The 13003-nt window shown below is 31.7% G+C and overlaps 1 protein-coding gene across 3 annotated transcripts; it reads left to right on the forward strand.

Moving 5' to 3' along the window:
- Positions 1-1700: 1700 nt before the first annotated feature.
- On the forward strand, positions 1701-12781 carry LOC101257268 (long chain base biosynthesis protein 2a-like). Of its 3 annotated transcripts, none has more exons than XM_019214339.3 (11): positions 1706-1898; positions 7790-7878; positions 8994-9139; positions 9219-9343; positions 9427-9520; positions 9614-9777; positions 9990-10151; positions 10832-10958; positions 11039-11205; positions 11312-11419; positions 12433-12781. In XM_019214339.3, exons 1-11 carry the CDS (start codon positions 1794-1796, stop codon positions 12502-12504), a joined length of 1359 nt encoding a protein of 452 aa, XP_019069884.2. In that variant the 5' UTR covers positions 1706-1793; the 3' UTR covers positions 12505-12781. The 3 variants fall into 3 exon arrangements, with proteins under 3 accessions (XP_025887213.2, XP_019069884.2, XP_069155226.1); XM_069299125.1 differs by lacking the exon at positions 1706-1898 and adding an exon at positions 2065-2129 and having other exon boundaries at positions 12433-12647; XM_026031428.2 differs by lacking the exon at positions 12433-12781 and having other exon boundaries at positions 1701-1898; positions 11286-11420.
- The last annotated feature ends 222 nt before the right edge of the window (positions 12782-13003 follow it).

A 13003-nucleotide genomic window follows, 5' to 3' on the forward strand; every position in this document is an offset into this window, starting at 1 on the left:
ATTTAAAGGTTAAGATTATATTATATTAACAAATATCATAATCATAATTAATTCAACTAATTATAAAAAAAGAACTCTCGAAATTCAGTGAATATCATAATATATTTCAAGCAAAATTTGATATTAACTAAGATCATTTTAAATTTTTATAATTTGATATCAAGAATATATTATATTGTTAAATATCAAAATTTGTACGGAATATATGGTAAAGCACGGTAACATGCTCATATCATTGCCCACCCATAGGTAAAATCGAATTCTTACTAGAATCTGTCCAATAAATTAATAAGAAAGAGAAGGCAAAGAAGAAACTAAAATGTGTCCGAGTAATTAAAATTCTTCTTCATAATGTATATATATCCCGAGAGGAAAATAAATACGGAAATTGCAAAAACTTGTTTTCAAAAGCCATTAATTAGGAGACTTATATTTCAATAAAAATATAAGACGAAATTGATGATATTGATAATATCAAACTAATTTTGTAATTCATTCGTAGCAAATGTAAAAAATAATTTTCTAAAATTCATTAATTTAATTAAATTTATAACTGTGATATTTATTAATATAATAAAATATTAACCTTTAAACTTTAAATAAAACAAAGATGCATGTGCACGAAAAGGGGGAGCTGAAATATGCCTTCTGGGTCCAGCAAAATAACGTAGTTGAGAAGAAAAAACTAAGAGAGGTAGCTGAACTGTAATTCCCTTAAATTAATGCATGGTTGTTGTTGCTTAACATAGGATATGCATGCCTATTAATTATTATTAATAATAATAAAATGAGTTGTCAGTAGTGATGCGCAAAAGAGTAAAATGTGGGTATTAAAACAAAGTCAACTATATATACCTGGTGGCAAATAATTGGATTTGATTAAAGTTGGATGCATCGAATATGAATTAAAAAATAGTTTGGATCATAATCCATCTAAATATCTAATGGGCAAATATGAATTTGAGCAAAATAGTTCTAATTTATTTAAAGAAATTTATTTTTCAAAAAATAAATTTATCTCTCCCTATAGGCACCCCCACTCCTTGAACGCCCCTTCCCGGCCTTCCATCAACCTATTTCTAAAAAAAAATTATTTTCATAAAATACAAAAAAATATGTTTATTGAAAAAGAAAATTATCCCCTCTTCCGGGCCACCCCCCTCCGATCTTCCACCAACCTCACCCTAAAAAAACTTTTGATAAAATAAAAGAAAAATCAGTTTTTTGAAAAGAAAAAAAAAACATTTCCCCGCTCTTCGAGCACCCCCGGCAACCCCTCCACCAACTTATTCCTAAAATATTTTGTTTTTCAATAATAATTTTTTTTATCGCCTCCCCCCCTCCAAAAAAAAATCAAATTTTTGTTTTTCAAAAATTAAAAAATTTCATTTTTTTAAAAAAAAAAAAACTAAAAAAGTTCCCTTTTCCACGAGCAAATCCCCCACCCCCAACTTGCGGCTTCCATATTTCACCAACCGACTCCAATTTTTTTATTTTTTTAAAAAAAAAATTGTTTGATTTCTCACTTATATGGGTTGAATATGGATTCCCATGCTTACCCATTTTGTTTATATTTGTATGAGCTTAAATAGGTTAAAGACCATATTAACCCATTTAAGAAAATGAAAAGAAATGAGTGATCCATTTAATTTAATATGAGCAAAATTATTCCATTCACTTATATGGGCAGAAATTGTGTGTGTGTATATATATATATATATATATATATATATATATATATGCAGGTTTGATAACTTTGCATTTGCTCCTCCGATCCTTAGTTAGTTGAAGAAATGGTGCCAGATTTCTTCATCACTTTCACGACCTACTTCAGCTGTGCCATTATCATCGCCTTTGACAAACTTCGTCATATCTGCTCTCATTTTACTAATCTTCAGGTTTTCTTTCTTTCTCCTTCCTAATTAATTTGTTTGTACTACTCTTCATCAACGTACAATAATCTCATCTTATCATCATCAAAATCTAAAATGATAAATTATTTGAATCAACCTTTTTTTTTAAAAAAAAAAGGGGGGGGGGGGGGGGGGGGGGAGTAATTATTACGATATTTGCAGGGATATTCAGCCATCAGCGAAAATTTCATTATGCGATTGTATAATCGCATTGAGGTAACTTCACTTCTCCTAATCCTCCTTAATTAACCTACCTATTTTATGACCCATAGACTAATTTACTTTATATTATTATTAATTAAATGAAAATCAAAGGGAATGTACTTTGTTCAATATATGAGTTGTAACATGAAAAGGACATTATAGTTACTAATATGTGATAAATGACAATAATATTAAGTAATCCAATGAGCTGATGAAATTAGAATCTATATATAACTATATAATGTTATATTATCGGGACATTATATTCAAACTATAATTATAAGGACAATCAAAGATTACTAGTCATCGATCTATTAGCTGAAGCTCATCAAAATACTATGTTGCCAATGCAACGAATATCTAATATTATTACATATATGGACGTCTGCTAAACTCACTACCTCATCCCGTATCTATACTAGCCATAGTATTTAAATATTTCAATTCATATTTATGTTTCATAATTTTGGATATGCACAAGTAAATACTTAAGTTGTTTAAAATTTAAACAAGTAAACACGTGCCCAATTCTGAATGACGTCCTATATGGCATCCTATGTGTGATATGTCTGGTAGGACACATGCATCTGTTTTGGAATACTATATGCACAACTGAAGCATATTAGAATCATATTGCTTACATGAATAATACATAACAAATACATTTATGTTAGAACACATAAAATCTTGCTAGAACACATAAAATTTTTTCTTAAATTTAATTTAGAAATTACTTTTTGAAGCGTGAGTACATATCTTCAAGCGAATCCACAAGTTAGACAGACTTTCAAGAGATTCCACAAGTTAGACAACAATTCTCTGATCTAGTTCAAATCTCTCAAATACTTGGGTGGGGAAGTATTATATAGAAAACTGATTGTCTTTCTAGGTTAGAAGAACTCAAATTTATATAGAATTATTCCCGGTCCAAAAAGGAGAACAATAAGACACTGCTTTCCAAGAATCAGAAAGTAAGTTCTTTGTTCCTTTTTCCTAGAAAATAAGATTGTGAGTTCTGGTTAAATATGAACACTCTATGGACCACCAAATTAATCACTGAGGTTTCTTATTATGAAAATAATTTCAAATAATTAATTTAAACTATTCTTACCATAATAATTACAATTCATTTCACTATACATTCGTAATGACGCTCCTCTATATATATTTCAGAGTTTTTCATTAAAAACTTATGTAATCTCCATGTTAAAATCTAGATACTAATCAATTAATTAAATTATTCACAAATTAATTTCAAATATTAATTTACTTTATAGAACTGCTTAACTTATTTAATGTTTCGGATTCATAAATACACTTGTAAGATTTGAAACGATGAAAACTTTCAAACATCTCAAAAAGGCATATTATCAATCTCTATATCGAGACATGAATTCCATCAATTAACTTATTATTTCACCAATATATATTATTGTCATCTAATCTACCAGATATATTGACTCCTATAAGAATCTCACATTTTAATAAATCAAAACCATAATTAACATATATAATCATACTAGTTATATCACGATTAAGAATATAAGTACATTTAACAATTTAGAGAATATGCATGTCTATCAATCTAAACAACTATCTCGACTCGATCTCGTTCAATATATACAAAATGCACTAAAAGAAGAAGTTGAAACTAAACTATTCTCATAATCAAGATAAATTACGTATAATCTTGTGCTACAAGAAAATCCAATTTTTTATCTTAGATTGTGAAAAAAAAACTTTATATTTATAAGAACCAATAATTTAATCATTGTGTATACGCTAAAACTCTATACACTAAACCATCTACTATATAAGTAAAGAGACATCATAAATGAATATATGATCTATTAAAACTTAATATATAATGATTCTATAATAAATATTATATCTAAACATATGGTTAATAATAAATATCACAACATCAACTTGTTCAGTTTTATACATGTTTAGGTGTCTAATTATGCACACTTAACATTGGATGAATATAAATTTCAACTAAGACCAAATTAAATGACATACTTTTGTATTATTCCTTTGCAGTATTCCCAATTGTAGTGATGCGAGTAGATATAAAACATGGACTAGCTAGTGGGTAATGGGACTACCTTTTGCGACCTCAATGGATGCACAACAAATTATCATAGACTTATTTGTTGTGAGGATTATAAGGATGACCTAACTTTTTTAAACATCCCAGACTCTTTCCGTTGTTGCATCCTGACTAGTGAGATTTGCTAACTTTTTAGAGGAGATGGTCCACTTATAAGATTTGTTCAGTTCTTCCTTAACGCAGACCAAGTTCCTCTCTCTAGAGACATGACCAACTTCAACTAAATTTGTTTTAGGTTATCCTTAAGTTCCAGCTGCAACCTACTAGCTTCATTCTTTTGTACAGAATTAGATTAGGGATTCTCTTTAGCGTCTTCTTGAGATCGCAGTTTTCAACATCTAGAGATGCAAATCTTTCTTTACTTTCAGAGATCAGAGTATCCAGAGCAATTTTCTCATTTTGATAGATGTTTGGATTGTATTTAAAAAGTCCATCTAAGCAGTCAATTCATAAAGTGAATCAATCAGATAGAACACTACCTAAATTTTTTTAATTTCTTAATGGAGTAGACGTTCATATATTGTTTAATATCAAGAAGCGCTACCCCGTCATCTCCATCATCAATTGATTTGGCATAAGAGTATCCAAAGAGTCAAAAACAACTTTATCAACCTTTACTATAATTTTATGAAAGCATCCTTGACCTTGGTGCTTAGGTTCATCAGAGTTACTCGATATGTCTCCCCATGCAGCAAGAGATCTTTTGACAACATAGTTACTTCCAACTCTCCTTTTTAATTTGTTAGGGACCTTGTTCCTTCATTTTTCTTTATCACCTCCAGGTTAAAATCTTTGTACTTCATCTTATACATAGGAAAATATATGATGTAATTCCCTAGTTTCCCACACTTGTGACACAAATCATTTTCAAGCTTCCATTTTTCATATTCTCATCATTTTTTTTCTCAAAACTTTGTGAAATATTCAAGCAAAGTATGCCATGTCTTCATCTTCTAAACTAAGTTCACCTTGGGAATCCTTGAGAGTCAAGGTCTTTTCCTTCTTATGATCTTTTTGGGAGTGATCTTTTTTTTTGTTTAGCTTGTGGATTTTCAAGTTTCGATCAACGCATACATGGTAAGACTCTTCACATCCCTAGATTCTATAATGCCATCAACTTTGCCTTCCCAGGACTTGGAATGGATCTTGAGAATCTTTCATACCTGCTTTGATTGGATAAATAGTCCCACCTGGACAATTTGACTCATTAGTAATTGAGGTGAACCTGGTATTCATATCCTGGATGGTTTCCTTCATACTAAATTTCTCATATTGGGGTGGTAAGCATATCTATTTTAGACCCTTTCTTTCACATGACTTGTTCCTTCATGAGCCGTTTTAAAACATTCCAGATCTCCTTGGCATACTCACAAGTTAAAATTCGGTTGTATTCATTTGACCCTATGCCACATACCAGGATTCGAGTTAATATCTCAAAAGGTCACTCAATTTTAGAAAATTGTCTAACAAAGTCATTAAACTATACTTTGTATCAATAAAATCACTTATCTTAAACTTTTATATCAATAAATCACTCAATTGACATAACAAAATAAATTATTTTTATGTCAGATACATTACGATTAAAATTATAAAGAAATAGCTCAAAATTACTATTTCATTATTAAATAAAATAATAAAGATGAATGACAATTTTGAAATATTAAAATACAAATTTAACTTTCAAATACTTGTTTTCACTTTAAATTTAAATACATCTTTTTGAAAAAATTCTCGCTTACTAATACTTCTCTGTAGGAATTAAAGATACTCGAACAAAACACACTGCATCACAGTTGCTTTAAATTTTTCTCTCATTTAGTCCATCAAACGTCTCAGACTTTGTACGTGTACTAATGGCAATGTGAATACAAGAAAAATAATTAAAATTATTGTTTTCATCTCATAGTGAGTAATTGGTTTGGGGTTCTCATTGACAATGATGACGAAGAAAAAAAAAATTATGAAAGAATATATTGTCATTTATCTTTTGAATAGTAATTTTAAGGTATTTATTTATTATTCTAGTTAAGATCATGATATAATAATTTATTTTTTATGTTAATTTTATTTTTATAATGATAAATTTAGTTGAGTGATTTATTGATAATTTTTTTTAATTGAGTGATTTTATTGGTACAAAACAAAGTTTAATAACTTAATTACTTGTTAGATTAATTCATAAATTGAGTACCTTTTTAAGATATTAACTCTTTGTTTTCCTTATACTTTTTTGCTATCTTTTTCCTATGAACCTTATTATACTCCTTCAGAGACTTAGAAACAAGTAAAGTTATGTTTCCTTCCTTTACTTCATTCATAGGAACATGAGGTCCATCCCAAATGATGTACAGAAGTTCTCAATCTTCAGCCATGATAAAATCATGCAATCTAGTCTTTCTCTAACAATAGTACTACTGGCCATTGATTTGGGGGTCTGGTGGCAGAATGTGTTTCTTTTATGTTTTGTGGAGCACTCATTTGGGAATGATCCTCTCTAGGTATTGTCGATATTGAGATTTCAAGCTCTAATACAAATTATTGGCTTATATGAATCCACCACAAGTCAAGGGACAAATAGTGATAAGAACAGTAAAGTTGAACATAGAGATTAAGAATGTTTACATGGAAATCTTTTTTGCTTAAGCGAGAAGAAAATTACAACGAGTTACACAAGATTTCTCAACAACATTACTAAAACTTCATTTAACATATGAATACAACCTTCGGTAATCACCAATGATTAAACTCTTGACCCCACACCTTGTAACACTTCTATTACAAGACTCAAAAAAATAACTTTATTACGCACTATATTAACTCAAAAAAATAACTTTATTATCCACTAAATTAACTATCTCCAGTTAAACACACACCACAACTAACTCTAGCCATGAGCTTGACTTTACAGATATTACAAATTGAAATGATCTATGTTCCTTTATAGAATGCAAATAGATTTTACAATGTCTTAGCACAAGCCACAACTCTCAACATACAACTCCAGACTTTCTGTAAATTAGTCGATCAGGTCCCTTGATGTTCATATAAGCTTGTTCTTTCATGATAGAATATCTTTTGCTTTGAATATTCTTGTTATGACAGAACTAGGTTGTTTCTTGTAGAAATGTCTAATATAGGATGGACAAAAACAACCTAGTAAACTTTAATTGGCTGAGAGCTCTGCGCCTAAGCTGTCGTGCCCACCTACTACAAAAGGAATGGCAACTTTACAGATGTGCTCCCTTGACTCGGTCTGGACAAGTACCACTCGAGGAATAAGATCCCTCTACCATATTCCATAGTTTGTTTATTCATTAAAATAACAGAATATAACATTCTCTATCATATTATTGTTTTCATCTGGTGGTCCTGGTGGGTCGTCTCGTCTTGGGGGTGGTGTTTCCATGCTCCGGTGTGTTGATGTGGCCATGTTCTTGGAGGGGGTCTATCTTCTAGAGCTACAGACATTTATTTCAATGAGAAACATAAAAATACTTGCACTAAGCATAACTATGATTAGTTTCTAATTTTGGTCAATTAATTTTTACTTTTGTAGGACTGTTTTGAACGGCCAATATGTAGTTCTCCAGATGCTTGGTTTGATGTGGTGAAGCGTGTGACCGATGATAACAACAAGATACAAAAGTGAGTATTGGAAACTTGTTTCAATTCATAATTTACTTTAACTATCTCTAACGTGTCCCAATTATTTTTTATAAATGGAAAAAGGTTAAAAATATTCTTAAACTATCCAAAATAGCTTATATATTCTTAAACTATATTTTGGTTCAAAACTACTATTCCCGTCAAACTATTGGGTCAAAAGTATATTTCTTATTAACGGAAGTTGCTAAATGCCACGTGGATGCCACATTGCATGTCAATTACTAATTACTTTTTTTTCACTACCAAATAGACTAAATCCCTAAATCATAATTACTCTCACCCCCCCCCCCCCCCCACCTCCACCTCATTTCATTAATTTTCGAGAAACAATTTCACCCCTTCAAGTATGTTATTGAATAGGTAAACTTTATCACCGGTAACATGAAAGCATTAAGCAATAGAACACCAACAATCGTAGCTTCATAAATTAATTTGCAAATGAGGACATTAACAGTGGAAGAAAATTTTTGAACTTCCATACAGAACATGTTGAGCACAAAACACACTACTCCAAATACAAAACACCCACTAGCTTACTGTTTGTTAAAAACCAGCAGAGTTGGTCAATAGCTGGAAATAAACTAAGTAAAGAACTAATGAAGAAATAGAGAAACTAGAAATAACTTCACAAAAACTGAAAATAAACTTCACAAAAACTGGACATAAACTAAGAACTAATGACGAAACGCATTACCGAACATTAAGTAAAAACTGAAAATAAACATCTGAAAAAAAACGCAACTTCAATGAGGGGGAAGGGGTGAAATAGTTCTTGAAAATAATGAAATGAGGGAAAAAAAAAGTAATGAGTATTTAGGGATTTAGTCTATGTGGTAGTGGGAAAAAAGATTAATTAGTATTGGTATTCAATATGACATTCACATGACATTTCGCAACTTTCTTTAATAAGAGGGGTAGATTTGAACAAATAGTTTGACGGAAAGAGTGGTTTTGAGTCGAAATATAATTTAAGGGTAAATATGAGCTATTTGGGAGCCTTTTCCTTTATAAAAGACATGTATTTTAGAGGTAAAGTACGTACTTAAATACTTTTTTTTTCATTTTCTCAATCAAAAGAAACTCAAATTGTGCAGGCGGACGAAAAATGTGTCTAGGTGCCTCAACTTGGGATCATATAATTATCTTGGTTTTGCTGCATTTGATGAATATTGTTCTCCTCGGACAATTGAGTGTTTGAAAATTTTTTCCGCAAGCACTTGTAGTAGCCGAGTTGATGGAGGTAGGCAAGTTTCTCATGTGAATCTTTTTAGAGTAGGGAGGGGAACCTTCTTCATAAAGGTCATTATTTGCTAAAACAGGAACCACAATAATACATACTGAATTAGAGGAGCATGTGGCTAAATTTGTTGGAAAACCAGCTGCTATTGTTTTTGGCATGGGTTACGTAACAAACTCAGCTGTGCTTCCTGTCTTGATAGGAGAGGTACATAGCCGTTACTATCTGTATCATTGTGTTTAAGTTATCATTTTCATTTTTGTAGCTTCAAATAGCTAAGGTCATTGCAGGGAGGTTTGATTATTAGTGATTCTCTAAATCACAGCTCTATTGTCAATGGAGCTAGAGGATCTGGAGCGACTATTTGTGTTTTTCAACATAATAGTAAGTTTTTAAGAATGTACTGTCCTTTCTCCTTGTTAGTACAAATATGATTTGGAAAAGAAGGTATAATTTCTCATTCCCTTCTTTCTCTAGAACCATCGCATTTGGAGAGAGTTTTACGAGAGAACATTGCTGAGGGACAGGGCCGAAATCATAGACGGTGGACTAAGATAATTGTTGTGGTGGAAGGCATATATAGCATGGAAGGGGAGCTTTGCAAGCTTTCAGAGATTGTTGCCATATGCAAGAAGTACAAGGTACTTAATTACTTCTTTGAAACTATTTTCATCTTAATTGATTTTCCTTAAGAACAAGAAGAACAACTTCAACTTCTTATTAATACACTAACCATCTTTCACTTTAGGGTTTCATTATCAGAAAGAAAGACTATATTTCTATTACATACATTTTTGGATTTGTTATATAAATATAACGTATTTCTCATGCGTCTTTGATCTTCTTGACGCAGGCATATGTATATGTGGACGAGGCTCACAGCATTGGAGCAGTTGGTAAAACAGGAAAGGGGGTATGTGAGCTATTGGGAATTGATACTGCAAATGTCGATATTATGATGGGAACTTTCACTAAGGCATTTGGATCCTGTGGGGGTTATATTGCAGGATCCAAGGTAGGCTACTAAACTAGCTTTATATATCATTACTAGTTTGATGCAAATGATTCAAGAAAAACAAAATATAATGATTTATTTAATCGTATGATTATCTACTTAAATTACATCATGAAATTGAACATGTAACCTAGCTGTGCTATTTTGGAGTGTCAACAGATTTATCATGGCTATACTATTTTATATTATCATCTTTTCATTCTACTCTTAATTAATAATAATTACCCAATTAAAGCAACATTAATATACCCAGTGTATGGGGTTTGTAGAAGGGAAAGTTTACTTAGCAGACCTTACTTCTACCTTAGAGCTGGTTGTTTCGATAGCTCCGTAGATCAAGTCAAAAACGGACTAAAAAAAGTAAGAAAATACAAGAGATACTAAACGACATATATAGCAGCAGAACAATAACACAACAAAATAATACTACCTTCGAACTACAACCATAGCTTTATGATGTTCTACCCTAGTTTGTGTCCTCCACACCTTCATATATATATCTATCTACTTTGCACTCCGGTAAAGGATCATAATGGACTTAGAACAATATCATGTTCGAAACTGACAATAAACCATTAAAAAGTGGAAACTTATTTACTACGTACTTCTATTGTAATTTACCTTCCACTTTTGAGATTTTTGTTTGGTAGATGGCTGTAACATTAAGATGACAATGTCAGGAAGTCATTGAATATTTGAAGTATACTTGTCCTGCGCATGTATATGCAATATCCATATCACCTCCAGCTGCTCAACAAATCATTTCTGCTATTAAGGTTTTGCTTGGTGAAGATGGTTCAAAAAGAGGTAAAAAGTTTTTTCTTGTAATTCTATGTTCCTTTCAGATTCTGACTACTCGTAAACCATTATTGAATTCATTTTTATAGGAGCTCAAAAAATAGCACGCCTACGTGAAAATAGCAACTTCTTCCGGTCTGAACTGCAGAAGATGGGGTTTGATGTTCTGGGTGACTATGATTCACCTGTGATGCCCATAATGCTCTATAATATTGCAAAATTACCAGCTTTTTCACGAGAGTGTCTGAAACAGAATGTACAGTTTCTTCTCTTTATCCTTATCTACCTTTATGTGAAAAGAACATGATCCGACTTGTATCTATCTGATCTCTTAAGACTCAATGCATGGTCTGTTACTTTAGGTAGCCGTTGTGGTAGTTGCTTTTCCAGCCACCCCTTTACTTTTGGCCAGAGCACGCATATGTATTTCTGCTGCCCACTCAAAGGAAGATCTAATCAAAGCATTGGAGGTTAGAGCTTGCTCTTCAATTTCTTTTCCTTCTCTTAAGCGCTATACCCTCGTTAATTATCATGAACTTCAAATTCATACACATGCATGCTTTTCACTCGAATTTTTTTCTACTCCATTTTCTTCTTTTACTATCAACTTAATGCATCACATACTGACAAGTTAGAGGAGCTAATGGAACTTGACTTACTTCTTACTTAAGAGAAACCGGGATGTTACCAATATGGGTTGAATTCATTTGTTAATTTGACATTTACCATTAATGGTTGATAATAATTGTTACCTTGTAGACTCAATGGGCTGGGTACAATTGGATCCATAAATTCTGGCTTTGATCTGCCTCTACATTCATTTGAACTTTTGTACACCATATTAGGATAAGTTGGTCATTTTTCAGTTTTTCAGCAGAAAGATATGTCACGCATACATTTCTGCCATCTATGTGGGCGTTTGAACATTAAAATTGTGAAATTTGGAAAAAAATAAAATTGATAATTATTGTATTTTCCATTTGGGCATGCATACAAATTGAAGTTGTTTATGAATTTTTATTAGTGATTTGACGTGAAAACAGTTTATTGAATTTTGAAGAATTGTAACAGTTCTATGTCCAACCACTTTTTTTGGAATAATATTCTGCAAATAGGTGAAAAATATCCACGGCCAAACATAAACTTAAATGCTAGACTTGATATATTTTTCACCTTTTCCCAAATCCATCCTAGGGTGGTGGATGGGTTTTGAGAAACTACATCGTGAATAATAACGACCTGGTCATATATAATCTCCGTGAGGGAAAAAAAAGAATACTGAAACACTGAGATGGCTTGCTTTATGTTATGTTTACGTATTTCCAACTCATACAATAATCATATTAGGGGCAAATGTGTAGTGGTGTCGCAATTATTTATTCTTGCGAGAATATTGTCTCATTGGCCAATGTAGTAATATCTTACGAGAAAGAAAAGCAATGTAGATGTTGACTAGTTACTGACAAGTCGTTGCTTTGTCCAGGTTATCGGCAGAGTTGGTGATTTATTGGGTATAAAATACTTGTCTACTACCCAGTGGAGATTAAAACATTAGGTGATTCATTTCATCTGTTGTAACTTTGGTGGACAAAATTACTTGGTACCTCGTTACTCCTGACGGAAGTGAATAGTGATAGCTCCATACCTGGAGGTTAAACTTCACAGTAAGAGAAGAGAGGAAGAAGAAATGATCACATTGATTGAATCGTCATACTTGTCACATTGAACCTATAAACATTATGTATTTATGCTAGTCAATATGACTCAGGAACCAACTAATGCCAACTACACATATTTCTAACTAACTATATCTCATTAGTTAACTAACTCAACCATATAGCTTGCTTAACCGTTTACATTAGTTAATACTCATCCTCAAGCTTATGGTTGAAACACATTTGTCATTCCAAGTCTACTCATCAGAAAGTTATTTGTGCCGTTCCCAAACCTTTAGTCAATAATTAGCTAGTTGATGTGTTTGGTTTTCAACAATCCTTGACAAGTTCTCTCTTATAAAGTGGCAATCAATGTCTCTGTGTTTAGTTATCTCATGA

This window comes from Solanum lycopersicum, chromosome 6 (genome assembly GCF_036512215.1).
Source record: "Solanum lycopersicum chromosome 6, SLM_r2.1".
Taxonomy (NCBI): Eukaryota; Viridiplantae; Streptophyta; class Magnoliopsida; order Solanales; family Solanaceae; genus Solanum; species Solanum lycopersicum.

What these genes read in the sequence shown, in the direction of transcription:
- LOC101257268 (XM_019214339.3), top strand. Translation starts at nt 1,794, where the DNA reads ATGGTGCCAGATTTCTTCATCACTTTCACGACCTACTTCAGCTGTGCC. An exon ending in GATAACAACAAGATACAAAA is followed by an intron (nt 7,879 to 8,993) that starts GTGAGTATTGGA and finishes CAAATTGTGCAG; the next exon opens with GCGGACGAAAAATGTGTCTA. An exon ending in ATCTAATCAAAGCATTGGAG is followed by an intron (nt 11,420 to 12,432) that starts GTTAGAGCTTGC and finishes TGCTTTGTCCAG; the next exon opens with GTTATCGGCAGAGTTGGTGA.